A 20,239-nucleotide genomic window follows, 5' to 3' on the forward strand; every position below is an offset into this window, starting at 1 on the left:
CTGTAGCTTTTGCATACGTTTCCTAACTCCTCACAGTGTTGTATCTGCTACACTTGGGATGTTGTGTTGTTGGGAACACTGTCCAGAGCTAGCAAGGCACACAGTACTGAGTGCACAGTATAGCTTGAAAGTGGCGTCAGCACTGCCATGTGCAAGTACCATCAGTGTGTACTACAGATGTTTAATCTCTGCTTTGTCTCTTGGAGGCACCATTTGTTTTATGTTTTCTTCAGAAGTTGTTACAATAACATTTCTTTCTAGGTTTGATGCTGAAAAGCCTTATCAACTGCTGGATGCAAAGAACATTGAGATTAAACAAATGGAGTCAGCCATGACCTCGATTTATGAATCAGCTGCTCTGTTTGAAGTCATGGTGCCAGATTATAAACAACTGAAGCAATGCAGAAAGGAGATGTGTCTTCTTAAAGAGCTCTGGGATATGATCTCAGTTGTGAACAGCAGCCTTGAGCACTGGCAGACCACCAGATGGGTGGATATTAACGTGGAAAACATGGATCTTGAGTGCAGAAAGTTTGCAAAAGAGATTCGAAATTTGGATAAAGAGATGAGGGCATGGGGTGCTTTCACAGGGCTGGACAGCAGAGTGAAGAACATGCTGACAGCCCTGAAAGCTGTAGCAGAACTTCAAAATCCTGCTATTAGAGAAAGGCATTGGGCTCAGCTGATGCAGGTGACGGGTGTGAGGTTCGTGATGGACTCTGACACCACACTGGCTGATCTTCTGAAGCTCCACCTGCATAACTTTGAGGATGAGGTTCGTGGAATTGTGGACAAAGCAGTGAGAGAAATGAGCATGGAGAAGGTCCTGAAGGAACTAAAAATGACCTGGAGCAGCATGGAGTTCCAGTACGAGCCTCACCCTCGGACAAACATCCCATTGCTGAGATCAGATGAGGAACTCATTGAAACTCTGGAAGACAACCAGGTGCAGCTGCAGAATTTAATGACATCCAAATGCATTGCTTTTTTCTTGGAGGAAGTATCTGTGTGGCAGAGGAAGCTGTCCACTGTGGACTCTGTCATTTCCCTCTGGTTTGAAGTGCAACGTACGTGGTGTCACCTGGAGAGCATATTCATAGGCTCAGAAGATATACGGACACAGCTTCCAGAGGTAAGAAAGCCCAAATCCCATTCTTTTTTCTGTTGGGAAAGTGTTGAAGGAGATCCTCCGTGGTCTGAAATGGGATTGTCTATGATGCCATGTTTCCCAGAGAGGGTCTTTTCTCCTCTCTTTTGGCAGACTCCAGTAGTGCTGCAGTAGTTTCCCTAGCCCTGTCCAGGGATGGTTTTGTGTTGTAGAAGCTAATTTTCACTCTAATGGAGCAAATTCAGAGTTACTGGTGACTGAATGCAAAGCTGCTAGTCCTGTTCAGTGCTGCAGCTGGGTTCCTTGCTTACTTGGAGGATAGGGGACCAAGGTAATCACGGAAATGCTGCAAGACCTCAAAACAGACCTGAGCCGAACAGCTCTGGCAGCATCTGCTTCCATGCCTTCAGTGCTGCTGCACGGTGAGAGCAGATGTTCGTCTGCTTCAGCAGCTGGAGCACACTTGTCACTGATGACCTCCTTGGGTACCTATAGAAGCCCACACCTTCCAGCCTTGCACCAGGTTCCGTTCGTAACCCAGAAAATGCTCCAACCTGGTGCTTTGCCCCACTTGACTGCTTGCATTTATGCTGTGGGACCTCCCTTTGCATGAACTGGAGTTAGCAATGTCCCCATTGTCCCCATCCACACATGGTGTCAGGTCTTGTGTGGAGCCAGGGTCTGTCATCTAAGATGAGTGTGCACTGCCCAGTGTTGTCCTGGTGATGCATCGCGTTGTTGCTGTCCCCTTGTCCTGCTCTGTATGGACTGTTACTCCCACAGCTTTTCTTTCTGGGCATTATAGACAGGTCCTAACAACAAGAGCTGTGAAGGCTGTACCATGTGCCAGCAAGCTGTTAATATCTGGCAGCTCTTTGATGGCTTATGTGGAATTGCTTCATGCTGTGAATCTGTATCCTGCTGGGCAGCTGTCTGTGTCTCAGTACCCACCTGGCAGGTGGCACAGACCAGAACTCAATGTTTCTGGAGGCTGAACCTCCTCAGGATGCACCCGGGGCTGGGGAGTGCTGTGCCAGCAGGGCATGGGATGTACTGGAGCCTCCTTGTGCCTTGTCAGGAGGGCTCAGCACTCGGGGCAGGGTCTTTCTGCCAGCACTGAACACAGAGTAGCATGGAAGTGCTGCCAGGAGAGTCCTGAGTGCTTTTGTGGCCTGACTTAGGAGGAAGGGGAGGAGCAGGAATATTCTGAACATAGCTTTATTTATTTTTCACTGTTCTAAAAGGTCAGGATCCCCACTAGGTACAGAGCATGTCTGTCAGTGTGTTCCTCTGCTGCCACAAGGAGTTTTCATGCCCTGTTTGGGGCATGGATGGGCTCTGCTGTGCAGGAGCTAGCATCCACATTTTGGAGGTGGGCACTGATGCTCCTACACTGTACCAGGATGGGAAGAGTAAGCATGCTTGGAGTCAATGTCATTTCCCCGTATGAGAATGTCTGCTGCTGCCATGGCTAGGGAGGCCTGTTATACCATCTGAACAAAGGAGAGTAGGTATGATGAGACATCCAAAGGGCAGTTCAACCCTGTGAAAGTAGTGGATCGTAGGCACTGACTTCTGCATGGATCACTTTATCCATGGCTTCTTTGAGAGCAGTCAGAAAAAGGTGAGTTCTTGTTCTGGGTGAGTTCTTTCATTTGGGTGGAAGAGCCCTTCTGATATGGTGGAGGTGTCCCTTTCTGCTCTGGCATGAGGCTTTCAGTAGGAAATCTCTTCCCAAAAACAAATATGGTGCCTAAAGGATGGGACCTTCTATTGCAGAATTACTGCTTTACCATGAATATTTTCTCTGTTGCTTTTTAGGACTCCAAACGCTTTGAAGGCATTGATGTTGATTTTAAGGAACTGGCCTACGAAGCTCGGGAAACCCCAAATGTAGTTGAAGCCACCAATAAACCAGGCCTTTCCCAACAGCTGGAGGACATTCAGAGTAGGTAGGTGAAACTTTAGGATTTTGGCAGAGGCTGGGATCAGCTGTAATAAATTAGCTTAACCTGTGCTCTGAGGCTTTAAGACTGCAGGGTTGTTTGTATTCACAAGTTGCAGAAAGTCTGATCTTTCTCAAGTCCTTTTATTTGTGATCCATCACCTTGAAGCCCCCAAAGAGGAGTCTGGCTTTGTGTATGTGCAAATTCTCATCCTGCCTATCGATTTGCACATGTACAAAAGTCGGCATTCAGCAGGTTTGAGGAACACGTGGCCTTACTGCCACCCTAAATGCAACATCTTAAAGGTCTGTTTAGCAGTCCAGGCAGGAATATATGCAGCAGAGCTGAGCCCATGTTTTTTAATTTAAAATATTATCTCTGCATATATACCCTTGGTATATAGGAGATGCAGGCTGGGAAAGACCTTACTGTCCTGAGATGGATACACTTCTCACTTAACACATGAGCTTGTCTGCCTGTAACACACTGAAAGCTTAATACGATAGCTTTTGTGTCAGTAATAACTATCCTCTTAAAAGAAAGTGCTTTTCTTAAATATACATATTAGGTAAAGCCGGCGTTGCTCACAGAGGACTTGCTGCACGTTATTTATGAAGTTTGTAAGCTCAGCAGCAGTTTAGCGTGTAAACACTGAAAGATTTATTTTAGATTGGAGCTAACAAATTTCCCTTCAGGCTTCACAAACACAAAGAGCTGACTGGGTTTGAATAAGACTTTAAAATACAGCTTGTTAAAATAAAAGTGGTTATGGAAACTTTCATCCCAGTGTGAAATCACCTGTGAAAATTATGAACTTGTCTAAAGCAGCGAGTCAGACTGCAAATGCTTTCCAGCTTCTTCCACTGTTGTTTTTGCTGTCTTATGAGGCTCCTGGGCTTTTTGGCCCTTGGGGATTCATGAAGACCTGTGGGTTGCTATGTGCTGTGCTGCCCTATTCTGTAACCACACCACAGGCTCAGCTCATTCCTGTCATTTTCCCATGACAATGGAGAATCTACCCAACTGCAGCATGGAACATGACAGGATATTCTTCTGCCTGTCCTGGGTTGCTTATTCACTTTGTTTCTCCAGGCTGTCACTATGTGAGAAGGCTTTGGCTGAATATTTGGACAGGAAGAGGTTGGCCTTTCCCAGATTTTACTTCATTTCTTCTGCAGATTTATTGGATATTCTTTCCAATGGCACCAACCCACAGTTGGTAAGCACTGCGCTGTGTCACCTTTGCGTTTCCAGCTGTCATAGCTATCACAGCAGAAGACCATGTCCTGGAACTCTCCAGTAGCTTAACCTTTCTTTGAATGCTTTTTCTAGGCCCCATTACTTGGTTCACTAATAATAATTCCTTTACAAGTGAAGTTCACTTGTCATCTCTGAAAGCCAGCACACACTGTGCTGTCAGATGTAACCCTGGTGAAATTTGCAGATGGTTCTGAAAATGTTGCTCAAAGCAGAGTTTGTCTTTGTGTTGATGGTGTCAAACCACTGGTGGTGGGTGAGCTGTAGAGAGGAAGGCATAATTCTTGAAGATTCAGCTACAACTTATTGCTGACCTGGGATCCCCGGGCTCAGGTGCCTCCTGCTGCTGGAAGAGCTGCAGGCAGATCATTAAGATGTGGAAGATGTCCCTGCTGAGACAGAAGAGTTACTTGTTATTCAGCCACTTCTTCCCAGTACAAAGGCCTTTGGTGTGCTCTCATTAAAGGGGAAGAGCATAGACTGAAAGAGGCAAGACAGCTGGTGACCAGACAGTGGCCATGGCCAGGGCGAGCTGATAGATCTCCTGGTTGCTCTCCATCCCTGCACATCTCAGGGTGTAGGTTGGGTGTCCAACCTCCTGCCCCAGGTCCTGGGCTTTCTAACCAAGGATGTTTCTTTGTTCCAGTCTGAGTTTTGGGATGTCAGCTATGGGGGAGTCCCTTGAGATGGATAATTCCTCCTGTTTACTTGTAGTGGTGGAACTTCTGGTTACCTTCCTGTTTTAGGAAATGACCTCCATGTGTGGTTTCCTGCACTCCCCAGATGAGCACAAACTCTTTCTTTCTCACAGTGGGCAGAATTTGGTGGAAGTTTCTCCATAAGGAGCAAAGCAGTGCTAGGGTTCTTTAATGGTATGGGAGCACTGTTAGGAAATGGGGGCTATTATGTGCTGCACAGTGCTGTGCTCTGGCTGGCAATGCTTGGAGTGCGTCATTTGTTCCAAGCTTGACTTATCAAACTGATAGAATTTTGCAGCAAATGAAGAGTTGATGGGTATGGAGTAAACTCTTTGTTCCAGCTTTCAGTAGTGGATAACCTCAACTTCAAGTTTTCCTTCTAATTAGGAATGTGGATGCATGCATGGAGCAGGTCTGTATGTGCATTTGACAGTGTCGTTATTTATTGCTAACCTTTACCACTGCTTGTACCTGCCTCTGCTGCTGGCTGATTTCAGCCCTCAGAGCATCACAAATATCCCGTTGATTGATGCATAAAATGGAGAGTTAAAAATAAGGTTGGAAACAGAAGATACTGTGCCAAAATGCTCTGTGGAGTATGAAGGAATTCTGTGTATTTTCTGTTACTTGAATCTATTTGAGGTGAAAGCAAAGTAAATGTCAAGTAGGATCATACATGAATATACTCTCTGGTTTTCCACTGTACTTTCAAAATCTGATCATCCCTAAAGGAGGATTAAATGCACAGTGCTATTATCCTCTTGAGCTGGATATTGAACTTGGGTGTATTCAGGTGTACCCAGGGCTCCTGAAGCAAAATTATGCCGGTGGTTATTGGAAGCCCTGTGGGCTGGCCAAGGTATGTGGGGTGGAGATGTGTGAGCAGAAACTTCTAGACGTAAGAAAAGTTTTCTGTTGTTTACTCAACATTTGAAAATAGGAATGTAAATCTGGGCAGATGCAGAGTGCTGGTTTCTTCTTGGAACTATTCAGCTATTCAAGGGCTGGCCCTACTTGAACATGCATAAGATGACTACTCAGCTGCAGCTTGTGAGAGCAAGCGTGGTCGTCCTTTGTGAATCAGATTTAAAGGAACAAGTCTGTTGTCTGTCTCTGAAAGCATCAGCACACCACGCATCTCAGGCTGCGCTCAGCCTCATCCCATAGGAGGATGCCTCTGAGCATCTCCCCATCCCTGAATCATAGAATCACAAGGTTTGAAAGGACCTACTTGATCATCTAGTCCACCCATCCTCCCATTACCATTGCTACCACAAACCACTGTCCTTGAGAGGCAGCTCCTCTCTGGGACTGCTTTGTGAGCCAACCCTTGGGGTAACATCAGCTCTGTGTGACAGCTGCCTCTGTTGGTGGCAGTGTGTGACACACGGTGGTCTGGTACACAACTGAATGGAAGTGATCTGGAAGAAGCACTGGTGATCTGCTTGGCTTACGTCAAGAAGGTGCTGATGGCGAGAGCCTGCAGCAGCAAATCTGACATCTCCACGTTGGCTTTTCAGTCTCATACAGGTGTGAACTAGGCAGGACTCAATTATTGTCATTCTGGGAAAGCTCTTTGGGTTAGGGTGGAGGTTTTGGAGAAGGTCTGGGCTGCTAAGCTGTTTATCATGGATCTTGGTCAGAAATAGGGATCTTATCTTATCATGGAGGAGATCTCATGACTTTTCATTGGCCCAAAACTGTCCTCTAATAGAGAAAAATTGGAGATTTGCAGAGAGTAAAACTCCTCAGTGGGCTGTGAATAGGATGAAGTGGAGCAATGGCTGGAGGCCTCTCGTCTTTACATGGTAGGGAAAGTGGGGCTAGGAGATTTCTCAGTGGAGAACTATGCTTTATTAAGGTATGTCTGCTTTGTGAATTGTGCAGAAATAGCTGGAAGTGTTGGAAGGGACAGCAGGCAGCATGCTTCTCTGGCCATACAGAGAAGCTGCGGTTGTGCTGAGACATTCAAGAGCTTCTATATGAGCATGACTGTTGCTGTGAGTTATGTAAGGTGATGGCCACTCTACTTACCATGTCTCTCAATCACTTGATACAATTCTGCCTGCAGGTGCAACGTCATCTTTCCAAACTATTTGACAGCCTGGCCAAGATGAGATTCCAGCTGGACTCTGAGCAAAAGCCAACCAAGGTTGGCCTGGGAATGTACAGCAAGGAGGAGGAGTATGTCAGCTTCAGCGAACCGTGTGACTGCAGCGGGCAGGTGAGAGGGAGAACCTCATTCATCAGAATGGCCCGGTGGGGTCTGCTCTCCCACCCTGTATTTGGACGTGTGTTGCCAGGATGTGATAGAATGCCACTTCTCTCCCTTAATGAGGGGAAGGTTGAAAGAGGTGCTTGCGCGATTTAACAACTCCATACTCAGCAGCCCTTGGTCCCACTGTGGTTACGTGCTTACAGAATCAATGCACTGACATTCCAGTCCATAGTGGGAGCAAGGGCTGATGCCTTTTTTCCAGCTAATTGGGGTTTCATTTATTCACATATTTGTTTTCTAAGACATTTTGAGTGTTAGTCTTACATCTTGTTACAGGTATCCTCATAATGGAGGAGCTACACATTGGAAATAGACTAAGCTGTTCCATAGTACCTCTGCTTGGACATCTTTTAGAAAACAAGGATTTTTTTTTCCCCCTATTTTCTCATCTTCATTTCTTCATAGGATGAATTACTGAGCTACTGCCCAGCTAGTCTGTCCCCACAGCTGTACCTTTCTGCATTGACTCTTACAAGAAGCTGAAGTATATATCAGCCACTCATCTAAATCTACTGAGTCTGAAAGAGGCTGAGGCTTGTTTAGAGAACTGAAACACTTGCGCCATTCTGTATCTTCACTTAAGTTAAAGGTGCTTAAGAATAGCAGATGCGTTACTGTGATTTCATCTCCTCTCCAGGTTGAGGTTTGGCTGAATCATGTACTGAACAGCATGAGGGCTACAGTCAGAGATGAGATGATGGAAGCTGTAACAGCGTATGAGGAGAAGCCGAGGGAACAGTGGCTCTTTGACTACCCTGCTCAGGTATCCGCTGTTGTTCATCTCTTCTTGGTCTGGTGCATGGAAGAGGCAGCTCTTGGCCTTTTTCAATCTTGCCCTTTCCTTCTTGTGGTAACAGCACCTCACTGTGACTGGGAGCCTTCTGCTGTACTGCCCAGGGGTGATGGAGGATGAGCTGTCCTTTATCCTACCATTCTTCTAACAGAGTCTCCTGGCTGGGCCCCATGGTCTGATGGGGGCTGCAGGGAAAATACTCTCTTCGTTGGTTTACAGTGCTCATGGGTGTGGAAAGTGCTGTGTCAAAGACAGGTTTATCTGCCCAGAGAAGGAGAGAGAGAAAGATGGATGGTGAGAGCTAATGAGGGAAAAGAGCCCTTCATATGCACCTCTGACAGCTTCGAGGTCTCCAACTCTGCCTCCACTGCTGTTTCTAGCACGTGAAAAATGCTCATTTGCTAATAAGTAGCTGTTAAATATGTCTTTACCACTGACATGTTTTAAATGAATGTTGCTGAGCAGGTCCCTGTTGTCCTGTCTGTTGTGACTACTGTATCTAAAAAACATTTAATTTCATGTCACAGATACTTCATCTTTGATCTCTCATGGATCAGATGCTCTCAAGTGTAAGTTCTGCTGTTTTCCCAACCCCTTTTCCTAGGTGTCTCTGTCCTGCACCCAGATTTGGTGGACGACTGAGGTTGAGATTGCCTTTGCCAGGGTGGAAGAAGGCTACGAGAACGCCATGAAGGAATATCACAAGAAGCAAGTGACCCAGCTGAACACCCTCGTTACCATGCTAATTGGGCAGCTTTCCAAGGGTGACAGGCAGAAAATCATGACGATATGCACTATTGATGTGCATGCTCGGGATGTGGTGGCAAAGATGATAGCACAGAAGGTTTGTGTTTGCAGCTCAGCACAGTCCTGGGCTGGGCACTGGAGGGGGGGTGTTAAGGGGGGGAGAGACCAGCCACGAGCCATTCAGCTTGCTGCCTCAGAGGGAGATACAAGGCTGATTATTACTTCTGCAAAGTTCAGTGTGAGGAGGCAGCCCCTGTCAGAGCTGCTCTGAGTCAGGGCCCTGCAGCACTGAGGGGGTGCTTGTAATTGCTGCAGATTCACAATGGGGGAGTGGGAGAGCGGCCCTGTCCCTTCTGCCCAGGCACTTGTTGGCAGTCACTGGCATCACACTGGGTAGCTGCTAGATGTGGTCTCAGTTACAGATTTAGGAAGTTAGAAAAACATGTGGGCTTTTCATTTTGCAGCCCCTTGTTGTTGTATGAGGCCATGAGGACTCCATTGGGACTCCCTTTGTCCTGCATGCTATTTGTGACAAGCCCTACAGTGGGCTGGAAGGGGCCCTCCTCTGAGCCTCCCTGGGCTCTCTCAGAGGCAGCCAGGCTGCTCATGCTGTTTCTGGCTGCAGGGCTCAGCTCAGCTGGCTGCTGCCCTGGTCCAGTTCGTGGTGAAGCTGTCATTGTTCCTCCCCTCTGCTGGTTGGAGTTGGGAAGGTGACAGTTCCTACTGTGTAATGAAGGCCTGCTCAGCAAGGATAGACTTAATTTTCTTTGTCAAGTCTTGTATGATGGTGTGTTTGGGGTTTTTGGTGAAGGGAGTTATGATAGTAATAGTATACCAGTGTTTTAGCTGTGGCAGAGCAGTGTCAGGGAGTTTTGTGCTTCTTGTACTGCCCTGCCAATGAGGGCTGCACAAGGAGCCAGGAGGGGACAGAACTAGGGCAGCTGGCCCAAAGTGGCCAAAGAGTATTGCATAGCATGTGGTGGTGTGCTGAGCAGTAAAAGCTGGGCTAGAGAAGTAAGAAGGAGAGTACATTGGGTGTGATGACATTTGCCTGCCTCTGAGAAGCAGCGTACTAATTCCTTATTTATTTTACCTGTGCACGTGGCTTCTGCCTAGCTTGTAAACTGTCATTGTGTGAACCCATGAATTCTCACTCCTTCACCTTTCCAGTTCTCTCCCCATCCCTCCTGTGGAGTGGCTGCATGGTGCTGAGCTGCTGAGGGTTCCAGCACAGCACCAGCACTCTGACAGTGCAGATGGATGCATTGCAGGTGGACAATGCACAGGCATTCGTTTGGCTGTCGCAGCTCCGCCACAGGTGGTCAGATGAGGAGCAGCACTGCTACGCCAACATCTGTGATGCACAGCTGCGGTATTCCTATGAGTATCTTGGCAATACCCCTCGGCTTGTGATCACTCCATTGACAGACAGGTAGGTCCCCAGGAGCCACTGTCACAGCTGGGCTGTGCACTCAGACACAGCTGTCAGACATAGATGGGTTTGGTTTTGACACCCACATCCCTCTTGTTCTTTCTCCATGTCCCAGCATTCTTGTGGCAGAGCCATTGGGTACCCATCGGGTACCAGCCTCAAATCCCAGGCTGGGATTTAGTTTGCAGATTAATATGTTTCACCTGTGTATTTGCCTTTACATGAGTTGTCCACAGCCCCATGCAGTCAATAATTCTAGAGAACTTTCATCCTGTCTTGAAGTAGACACCTACTGTGTGGTTCAGTTGTCTTTATGGGGATGCTTGGAGGGACTTGAGATGCTCTGCAATGTCTCAGTTGGCTCCCAGATGCCAGTTCAGAAACATTCAAGTCGTCTGTGGACCCTGCATCACATCTTCCCACACTACATGGCATCTTAGTGGCCAGGAGCATCTCAGGTGGCTCAACCATGTTAGTCAGCTGAGACAAGACCCCGTGTATTATCATGTTTTGTCAGCCATATTGACTACAACTCTGTGGCTTCTATAAGGATCACAGGCACCTGTGTGTGGGCACCTCTCATGCCTCTGTCATCAGCATCAGAGAGATTCCTAGGCCATCTAAGCAAGTTTCTACCAGTGGTGGGCAATGGGATGCTTTCAGTTGGAGGATACTGGGTGGCAAGAGGAATGTCTCAGTATCAGTGAGCAGTATGGGCTTTCAAATAAAGCTCAAGTCTGGACGCAGAGGCCCATCAGCAAACCTTGGTGGAAGATGTTGAGTATCTCTCAGACCACACACAACCAGGCAGAGGTGGTAATTAATACAGAGGAGGACACTGAGCTTCCACATGCACTGTGTTCATGCACTGCTGTACAGAACAAAGGCTCAGCAGAGCATGTCTCCTCAGTCCCTTTGCTCTGCACACCCCAACAGTGACCTACTGGGCCAGGTCTCAGTCTTTTCTCTTTTTTCCCTTTTGCTATGGAAGGTGTTACATCACCCTGACCCAGTCACTGCATCTGACCATGAGCGGAGCACCTGCGGGCCCTGCAGGCACCGGCAAGACAGAGACTACAAAAGATTTGGGGCGAGCCCTGGGCATCATGGTGTATGTGTTTAACTGCTCCGAGCAGATGGACTACAAGGTACTGCAGGGCCAGCACCTCGGCCTGGGGATGCCTGGTGAAACCTCTGAGATCACTGCCATCCACTACCTTGCTCTGCTCCTTTCCTCTGTACTCCATGTCCTCCCTTTCCTAAGACTCACGTGTGGTACTTTGAAAGGCAGAGAACCAAACTCCTCTCTCTGCCTCATTACCTTTTCCTTTCCTTCTGGAGTCAGTTTTCCATGTGAAATGCTTGAAAATCTGTATTAATTCTTCAGCTCTTGTCATTTCTCCCTGCCATGCTCTTGAGCTGATGTGCCCTGGCAGGGATGGCACCTGCCCTGCATATTTCGGGGTTCTCTGCCAAATCAAGGCAAAGCCTGCTGAACCTTCCATCACTGCAGAAGGTTGAATCATCAGGTTGAGCTTTGCTCCCTGCCACTCTGGCACGGTACAATGATTTGGTAGCCTTAGATCATATTTTATTCAGCTCATGGGCTCTCCCAGGAAGCAGAGCCATAAGTAATTCAGCACAGGTGACCTTTAAATCAAACCAGTGCACGGATAGATCAAGAAAGTGCAATTAGCAAATCAAGTGGCAAACTGCGCCGAGCTATAAATATTATAATTGAGTTGTGCCTGCTGTTCCCATGCACTCCTCTAAACACCCACAATAGACTGTAAACTGCTAAAAATAAACAGACTGGGAAAGAAAATAAGGCTTTTTTTATCATTATTTTTTTCCTTTTTGGGGTTGATTCCGTTCTTAACGTCACTGCTGTAATTTTGTCATTCTGGTTTTATTTTTCTTTCTTTCAGTCTTGTGGGAATATTTACAAAGGCCTTTCCCAGACGGGAGCCTGGGGCTGTTTTGATGAGTTTAACAGGATCTCGGTTGAGGTCCTTTCTGTGGTGGCTGTACAGGTAAGTGGAGAAACACATAAATACATGCAGATGAAGCAGAGCTGTGCTGCACTCACAGAGCAGCAGTGAATGTGGGGAGCATGTGTTGCTGGTTTCACAGTGTTGTGGGCGAGGGTTGATATCCCCAAGGTTATCACATCCAAATCACAGCACTGACAACGTATGGCAGTTATGCTGCAAACATTTCCGTCACTGCTTTTCCTTTCTGCAGTTACAGCGTCAGTGTGGAAGGAGAACCTTTTTCCAGATCACTGTACTCTGTGGTTCTGTGTGCAGTCCTGAGGAATGCACTTGGCATCGCTAACGTGCTGTGAGATAATTGCAGCCCATCATTTTAGAGGGAAGAAGCATGTTATGGCTACTCAGTCTGCTGTGCAGGGAGGAGAGGGGGATGTCTGGGGCTGATCCATGGCCTGCTGGGCTTTCCGGTGGTTATTTATTGCCTCCAGTCAAGCACAGCTTTTGTATCATATGTGACAAATAGAAATATGCCCAAGAGGTATTTTTGTAACACCTACCTGTCACCAATCCCATGCAGACTTTTTTCCCTTCTTTTGGTTTTCACGTGGATGTGGATTTAGTCTCAGTGTCTGTAAAGAGGGACAATCCCAGCAGAGCAGGTGCAGTTCCTGGGAGGAAAGCCTGCAGCCCCATGGTGCAGCTTGATGGCACTGGAACCTCTGCCCACCTGCAGCCTTGTTTGGTGTACTTGCCTGGGATACACAGACAGCATGGAACTAAAGCTTGGGGAGGTTATTTGAGCTGTGACTGACTGTGTGCAGCTCTTTTCCCTATAGGATGATTTCTCATCTCCTTGTTGGTTTATGTGTTCAGTAGAGACACTGAAGGTCAGGCTGGAGCAGGCTCTGAACAGCCTGGTGGAGCTGTGGGTGTCCCTGTTCATTGCAGGGGGGTTGGACTAGATGACCCTTAAGGGTTCTTTCCTACTCAAATGATTCTGAGATCAGTGAGTCCCATGTAATGTATGGGACCAGCCCTCTGAGAGAGGGGCTGGTAATGAGGACCCCCGCCCCAGTCATGCTATGGAGCCCTGTTCATTTGTGCTTATGTGTAATCTGGCACTTCCCCTCCTCTTAATGGCTAGTGGAGGAGTCTGGAGTTAACTTGGAATTACCTTGAGCTGTGTCTGGATGTTCTCCAGATCTTCAGTCACGTTGGTGTCCTCTGAAAGCACAAGGGATATACGTGGGATAGGGAACCCATAGCTTCCAACTACCCCGAGCATTTGGGTGGAGTGTGGGTGCCCAGCTGCATAGACCAGGATGAAGCAGTTCTGACACTAAAAATTTTGAGCCTTGGGGAACTTCATTGTGGAAAACTGGGAAGCTGAAGGATTCAAGTTCTTCTGCACCCAAGTGTCAGTTGAGTGCAGGGTGTTAGATTCCCAGTGTTTGATGGAGGCATGGGGTTCTTCTTAGGTTCTCTTTTGGGCTCAGTTTTGTAGGAAGAAATGTCTGGAGCCCAGAAATTTCTACACTCTTGTAGATGTTTCAGTCAGGGATGTTCTGAACCCATCCATGGACTCCTCACTCTTCTCATCTCCCTCTAAGTCCTAATTGGTACCTTATGTGACATCCCAAAGAAGCCCTGGGCGAGTGCAGGCGTTTATGTGTCTTTCCCTCATTTTCTCTTCCATCAGATTCCAGTTGAAAGTTGTCATTGAAAAAAAAAAAGTCTTTGAGGATCTTAAAATAAAAGGGGAAGCTGAACAAAAGGAGCCCAGATATGACTCAACTGCTAATGATTCTCTGCTCCTGGCTGGAGCGCCGTGTCTGAGGAAAGCAGCACAGCTGTCATTCTATCGCTCGCTGCTATTAGGAGTGTAACCATGGCGATGTTTAATTGGCTGTCTTAGTCATGCAGCTAACGTCGATATGGTCCCTTGCAGGAAAATATTCGATTAATTGCTTAACTTTAAGACGGCAAACAGCGGTAAGGTTAGAGCAGTGAAAATAGATTTCTCCCTTGCTTAAGTTCTGTTTGCGAAGAGATGATCTGTCTTTAATAAACTGAGTCTCTTTGGAACCCAGGCAATGAGAAGGACAAAGATGCCATCAGACAAATGTAAAGGACAATGTAATATTAGTGAGTGAAGGTGGCAGGGGAGGCCTTGCAGCTTCTGCCTGGTGATTTTGGTTTAAATTAAGTATCTAATATCCCAGAATCTTAATAAGTGATAAGTTTTGGGGCAGTTTCCTGCTCCTGGGCAGCTCTTGCAGACCCATTGCTCTTATGGAGAAATAGTGCAGATTCTTCTCATCTCCTTTGCCCGCGTCCCAGTCCCTTCAGCTCTGTTCTCTGCTTTGTCAGAGCCTAGCTGTGATGGAAGATTGATGCTGGTACACAGGTGTACTCCAGATGCTATATAAGGATTTATATGGTTAATAAAAATGAAACAGCAGCAATAAAACCCACCTGGTGGTGAGCCCTGTCTATCATGGGACCAGGGGAAGGGGATGTAGCATCGTTGTCCAGTGTGATTTTTGGCACCAAGCACCAATACTAACATTTTGCCTCGGTTCCTAGGTGAAGAGTGTACAGGATGCGATACGGGAGAAGAAGAAATCCTTCAGTTTTCTTGGAGAAGAAATCAACTTGGTACCTTCAGTGGGAATTTTCATCACCATGAACCCTGGTTATGCAGGACGAACTGAGCTACCGGAGAATTTAAAAGCTCTCTTCAGGTGAGTCCATGTTGGGTTTTGTGACCTGTGTGAGGCTGACAGGAATGGTCTATTGGGATATCTAGGCTTGACTTGGTCTTCTTGGAGAAAATGCATTGGAGGATCACAGCTTTCTGCCAGTACCAGAAATTATAGAGGCAGGGAAAACGAGCTGTGTGCCTTGTGTTGGTGAAGTCAGTGCATGACCTGTCTCACAGGAGTAGTTCTGGAAGATAGCATTGCAAATCCACTGCCTTATTAAAGCTGCAGACTGACTCCTCACTCTCAGCAAACACAGGCTGTTGCTGCCTTCTGCCTCATTTACAGTATAGTACAGCCTTGGTTCTTCAGCTAGACAGAGCAGGACTTGGGGGTTGGAACTTGATGGTCCTTGGGGTCCCTTCTGACCCAAGCCATTCTGTGATCTCCTTCCCTCTCACTTTCCTGTGGAGCATTTGTCTCAGATACACAACTTCAACCTCTATCTGCTCAGCTTTGGGATTTATTATCCCACTTGCTTCATTATCACACATCTCCATGACTTTGGACAGCCGTTTTTCCTCTGACACATCACCTGAACATGGGGTTAGTGGGCACACACAGGGCTCCCACCCCCAGCTCCCTTTCCTTCCACTCCCACACCAGCACTACCTGCAGCAGGAGGGCCTGTCCTTTTTTCAGCACAGTGCTAAGACGCTGCAGAAGGTGGGGGAGAAGCCCAAGTCTATGTCTGTCTGCATGTTCCTGCACCAAGCCACCAGTATTATCCTTTCCTAAGTATCACGCAGCATTCACTATTGCTGATTCAGCAGATTTAGCATCTGCTCTCCTATCCATCAGGGTAAGATTATTGCCTGGAAACAAACCATTGTAGAAAGGAGATTTCAACAATGATATTTTCATAGGAAGACTCTGATTTCCCCCTCCCCCCATCAGTGATGGCATAGATGTTTTTAGGTGAGCTTAAACACAGGCTCATGTTTCAGCTCAGGACAGAGATTGGATAAACTCTGGAAGAGATGCACAGGCAGCTTCTGTGTCTTTGAGATTGCATAAGCTGCGGTATACAATCATAGAACAAGTTGAGTTATAAGGGACCTTAAAGATCATCTAGTTCCAGTGCCCTGCTGTGATCAGGACAGCTGGTAGCATAGGCTTTTTGTTTTATGTACATCCTCTGAATTCAATCCTAGTCTGTACTAATACCAGCAGCAGACTGTGCCTGTCCCCTCTTTATTAGACCTGTAGTGAAAGGTTTTGCTCTTTTCTCTCCTGTCCTTCTAGGCCATGTGCGATGGTTGTGCCAGACTTTGAGCTGATCTGTGAAATCATGCTGGTGGCTGAGGGCTTCATTGAGGCCCGTGCATTAGCCAGGAAGTTCATCACTCTGTACCAGCTCTGCAAGGAGCTCTTGTCCAAGCAGGTGAGCCCACTTCCATGGCTGCACAGAGCAGTGGAGTACCTTGATCCCAACAGTTGCTTAGAACACAATGCTTTGCCATTTCAGCTCCATGACTGAAGCTTCCCAGCTTTTCTTTAGCGGCTGCAATTGTGCTGGAGGTTGAGTGGGGTCTTGGACTGTCTAAAGGGTGTGAATAAAGTAGGAGCATAAGAAGTTACTTCTTGGCTTGAGAGCTCCTCTCATACGTCTTTGTGATCCTTTTCCAGCAATGCCCTTATAGCTCAGTGCTGCTTCTGAGCTGTAACATGTCAAAATGCTACATATGGTAACCCTGTAGTGGAGAAACCTGGGTGTTTGGAACCTCATAATGCACTAACTTTCACTTTGATAACTTGTGCAGGTCTGGGCTGGGCTGGCCTTGCTTTAGCTGCATTATTATTTAGGTGAAACAAATTGCTTAGGTCTTGTTTAGTGCAAGTCCTGTTGCTGTTGTACTTCCCGCTTTGAGTCCACATGGTAGTAGACACAGCTGAATTGTCTGAGTCTTTATTACTGTCCTTCAAAATAATCATATCTGCTGAAAAAGAAACCAGGTAGCTCAGTCTGGATGAGGCCTCTGGTCACAATGCAAATATCATAATTGGACATATTTCTGTTGCTGGCTTGTCTGGCTGTTCAGAGCTGCTAGTTCTTCCCCCTACGTGGCAGTAGGGTGTCTAAACATAAATTCATTCCTCCTTTTTCTCCTGCATAGGATCACTATGACTGGGGCTTGCGTGCTATCAAGTCAGTACTGGTTGTTGCTGGTTCCCTCAAGAGAGATGACCCAGGGCGACCTGAAGACCAGGTTCTGATGCGTTCTCTTCGTGACTTCAACATCCCCAAGATAGTGACTGATGATGTACCGGTGTTCATGGGGCTGATTGGGGACCTCTTCCCTGCGTTGGATGTGCCTCGGAAGCGTGACTTGAACTTTGAGTCATTTGTGAGGCAGGCTGTGTTGGACCTCCGGCTGCAGGCTGAGGACAACTTTGTGCTCAAAGTAAGACCAAATCATCTGTTGTGCCTACATAGCCATCAAATTATGGTTTTCCTCAACCATTTTTGCTTTCACAGAGGCAGCTCTGTGCAATATTCCCCTTTCAGTCTGACCTTGGTGGAGGAGACAGTTTGTTGTGCTAGTTCTGACGCAGTTGTGCAGAACAGCACTGACTCAATCCCTGAGTTTACAAGGGGCCAACCGTTGTTGCTTGATGAAAGCAAGGCCCCTGAAGAGCTGAGCTTTGCCAGCCAACAGCTATAAGGTATAAATCACAAAATCATAGAAGGGCTTGGGCTGTAAGGAACCTTGAAGATCTTGTAGTCCCATCTCCATGCCCTTGCTGGCTGCCCCTCACCAGCTCAGGCTGCCCAGGGCCCATCTTTGGTCTTGGGCACCTCCAGGGATGGGGCACCCACAGCTCTCTGAGCAGCACTGCCAGGGCCTCACCATCCTCTTAGTAAGCAATTTCTTCCTGATGACTAACTTAAAATCTCCCCTCTCTTATTCAAAGCCATTCCTCCTTGTCCTATCACTATCTGACTGTAAAAAGTCATTCTCTGCCCTTTTTACAAGTATTGGAGGATCTGCCCCTAGTGTCTTCTGTTCCCCAGGCTGAACAAGCCCAGCTCCTCAGCCTTTCTTTGTAGGAGATTATTGGAGCCCTCTGGTGATCTTTGTGTGCCTCCTCTGGATCCACTCCAACAGCTCCTCATCTTTCTTTTCCTGATGGCCCCAGGGTTGGACACAGTGCTCCAAATGGAGCCTCATGAGGGCAGAGCAGGGGGAACAGTCCTCTCCCTGCCCACTGGCACCTCCCTGTTGATGCAGCCCAGGGTACAGTTGGCCCAGTTCTCAAGCCAGGTCCCTCTGGATGGCATCCCTTCCTTCTATGGTATCAACTGCACCACTCAGCTTGGTGTCATCAGCAAACTGCTGAGGTTGCACTCAGTCCTATTGTGTGTGTCTTTGATAAAGATGCTGAAGAGCACTAGTCCCAAGACTGGCCCCCGAGAGACACTACTCATCACTGACCTGCGCCTAGACCGACCTGCTGACCACAACCCTCTGGCTGTGACCATCCAACCAATTCCTTATCCACTGAGTAGTCCAAGAAGTTCAAATCTTCTCCGATTTACTAATAAGAATGTGGTGTGGCATCATAGATAAGGCCCTACAGAAATCCGGGTAGATGACATCAGTTGCTCTTCCTTTGTCTACTGATTCTGTCATTTCATCATAGGAGGCCACCAGATTGGTCAGGTGAAATAGTGCTGGGGGTTTATGTACAGTCTGAGGTTCTCAGCCATCATGATCAGAGTGGCTGGATCAGACTTGAGCCAAATCCATTTGCATATCTTGGTCACATCTTTCTAAAGAAAAGGCTGAGCAGAAGCTGCTGTGTAGATCTGAACTTCAATATGTCATCGCTGTCTGAAATTTGGGCATGCTTTTTTCAGGTGGTGCAGCTGGAGGAGCTGCTGACAGTACGGCACTCTGTCTTTGTGGTGGGAAATGCCGGCACGGGCAAGTCGCAGGTGATGAGGTCTCTGAATAGGACTTACCAGATAATGAAACGACGGCCTGTCTGGACAGACCTCAACCCCAAGGCAGTCACCAACGATGAGCTTTTTGGCATCATAAACCCAGCAACGAGAGAATGGAAGGACGGTAAGTGTATTTTCTCCCTGAAAAAGAAGGCCTGATTTTCTCCTGATAAAGAAGGGTTATTTTTTTATGAACTTCTTGATCAACCCAGGAGGACACTTTGTGTGCAGGTTGCAAAGCCTGGTGCTTGTCTGCTGCTCACACCCACATGAGAGCATGTGGTCAACAGGATTTATAGGATGTGTTAGCTATTTGATTTTCAGATGGAAAATGTAACATAAGCCTGCTTTATGCTAATACCTTGAGAATAAGTGTCACATCCCTTAAGACCAGCAATTACCAGATGCTAAATGGGACAGATGAGCTGGAGTGGGCTGGACCAGTGACAAAAGAGATGTGTGCTGAGGCCCCTCAGCATCTGCCAGCCATGGGTTTCCACTGCTGGTAGAACACACACATCAGCCCTGAAAGTGATGCTTTTCCACCACAGCCTTTTCCACTGAGTCACTGCCTGATCTCTGCAGTACACCAGCACTTGCCAGTCTGTCAGTCCTCATCACTCCCGAGGAAAGTAAGCCATGTGTTGAAAACTAGCTGAAAGGTCACAGTCAACTCCTTGCTTGTGTTTAATGCAGAAATGCAGTTTTGATTTATGTTTGCAAGCTGGTTTGGGAGAAAGGCATTGCCATGAGTCATTCCTGGCCAGAATCTCATCAAAGATAAAGAGACAAACTGTCACCTGCCACAGACCCCTCTCGATCCCCTGCTTTGCTCTGATGTCAGGGTTCATTTCATTTAATTGTAATTAAAGACCCTAAATGAAAAGTGAGGCAGGGCAGCGTGGGACACAGGCAGAGCTGTGCAGGAGGCTGCAGCAGCAGATGAAGGGCTGCAGGTGGCACAGAGCAGCAGCAGAGGGGATGTGGTAAAGGCATGCACTCTGTCTTGCCTGGCCTGCAATGTTTCAAGGGAGCATAGGTGATTCTGTCCTGAGATTTAAAGGCAAACATTTTTTATGTTGGCCATTCCTTAAATAATTTGTTTCTTTTGGCTAAATATCAGCAAGGAGATTTTTCCCACAGTCCAACAAGAGGTGATGCTGTCGTCCCATCACTGTTCATTACCAAGAGCTGAAAAGGCTGTATGTGTTGGATGGTAGAAGGTCCCATGAGGGAGTTCTAAAAGGGTGCTTTAGAAAATCAAGCTCCTTTTTT

The 20,239-nt window shown here is 47.3% G+C and overlaps 1 protein-coding gene across 3 annotated transcripts in view; it reads left to right on the plus strand.

Annotated features, from left to right (window-relative positions):
- The window catches only part of DNAH9 (dynein axonemal heavy chain 9), a 158,611-nt gene that overhangs the window by 22,976 nt on the left and 115,396 nt on the right, over positions 1 to 20,239 (plus strand). Inside the window, exons 20-32 of one of the 3 annotated variants that reach the window (XM_015880078.2) lie at positions 262 to 1,132; positions 2,930 to 3,060; positions 4,147 to 4,273; positions 7,081 to 7,233; positions 7,925 to 8,050; positions 8,685 to 8,924; positions 10,099 to 10,259; positions 11,251 to 11,407; positions 12,188 to 12,292; positions 14,840 to 14,997; positions 16,261 to 16,399; positions 17,133 to 17,420; positions 18,878 to 19,088. In XM_015880078.2, coding sequence (XP_015735564.2) covers positions 262 to 1,132; positions 2,930 to 3,060; positions 4,147 to 4,273; positions 7,081 to 7,233; positions 7,925 to 8,050; positions 8,685 to 8,924; positions 10,099 to 10,259; positions 11,251 to 11,407; positions 12,188 to 12,292; positions 14,840 to 14,997; positions 16,261 to 16,399; positions 17,133 to 17,420; positions 18,878 to 19,088 — 2,867 coding nt within the window. Of the gene's footprint in view, positions 1 to 261; positions 1,133 to 2,929; positions 3,061 to 4,146; positions 4,274 to 7,080; positions 7,234 to 7,924; positions 8,051 to 8,684; positions 8,925 to 10,098; positions 10,260 to 11,250; positions 11,408 to 12,187; positions 12,293 to 14,839; positions 14,998 to 16,260; positions 16,400 to 17,132; positions 17,421 to 18,877; positions 19,089 to 20,239 lie in introns of those variants that run through there. The other 2 variants (XM_032448311.1, XM_015880079.2) reach the window with 2 other exon arrangements.

The sequence above is a fragment of the Coturnix japonica genome, chromosome 18 (genome assembly GCF_001577835.2).
Source record: "Coturnix japonica isolate 7356 chromosome 18, Coturnix japonica 2.1, whole genome shotgun sequence".
In the NCBI taxonomy this organism is placed as follows: domain Eukaryota; kingdom Metazoa; phylum Chordata; class Aves; order Galliformes; family Phasianidae; genus Coturnix; species Coturnix japonica.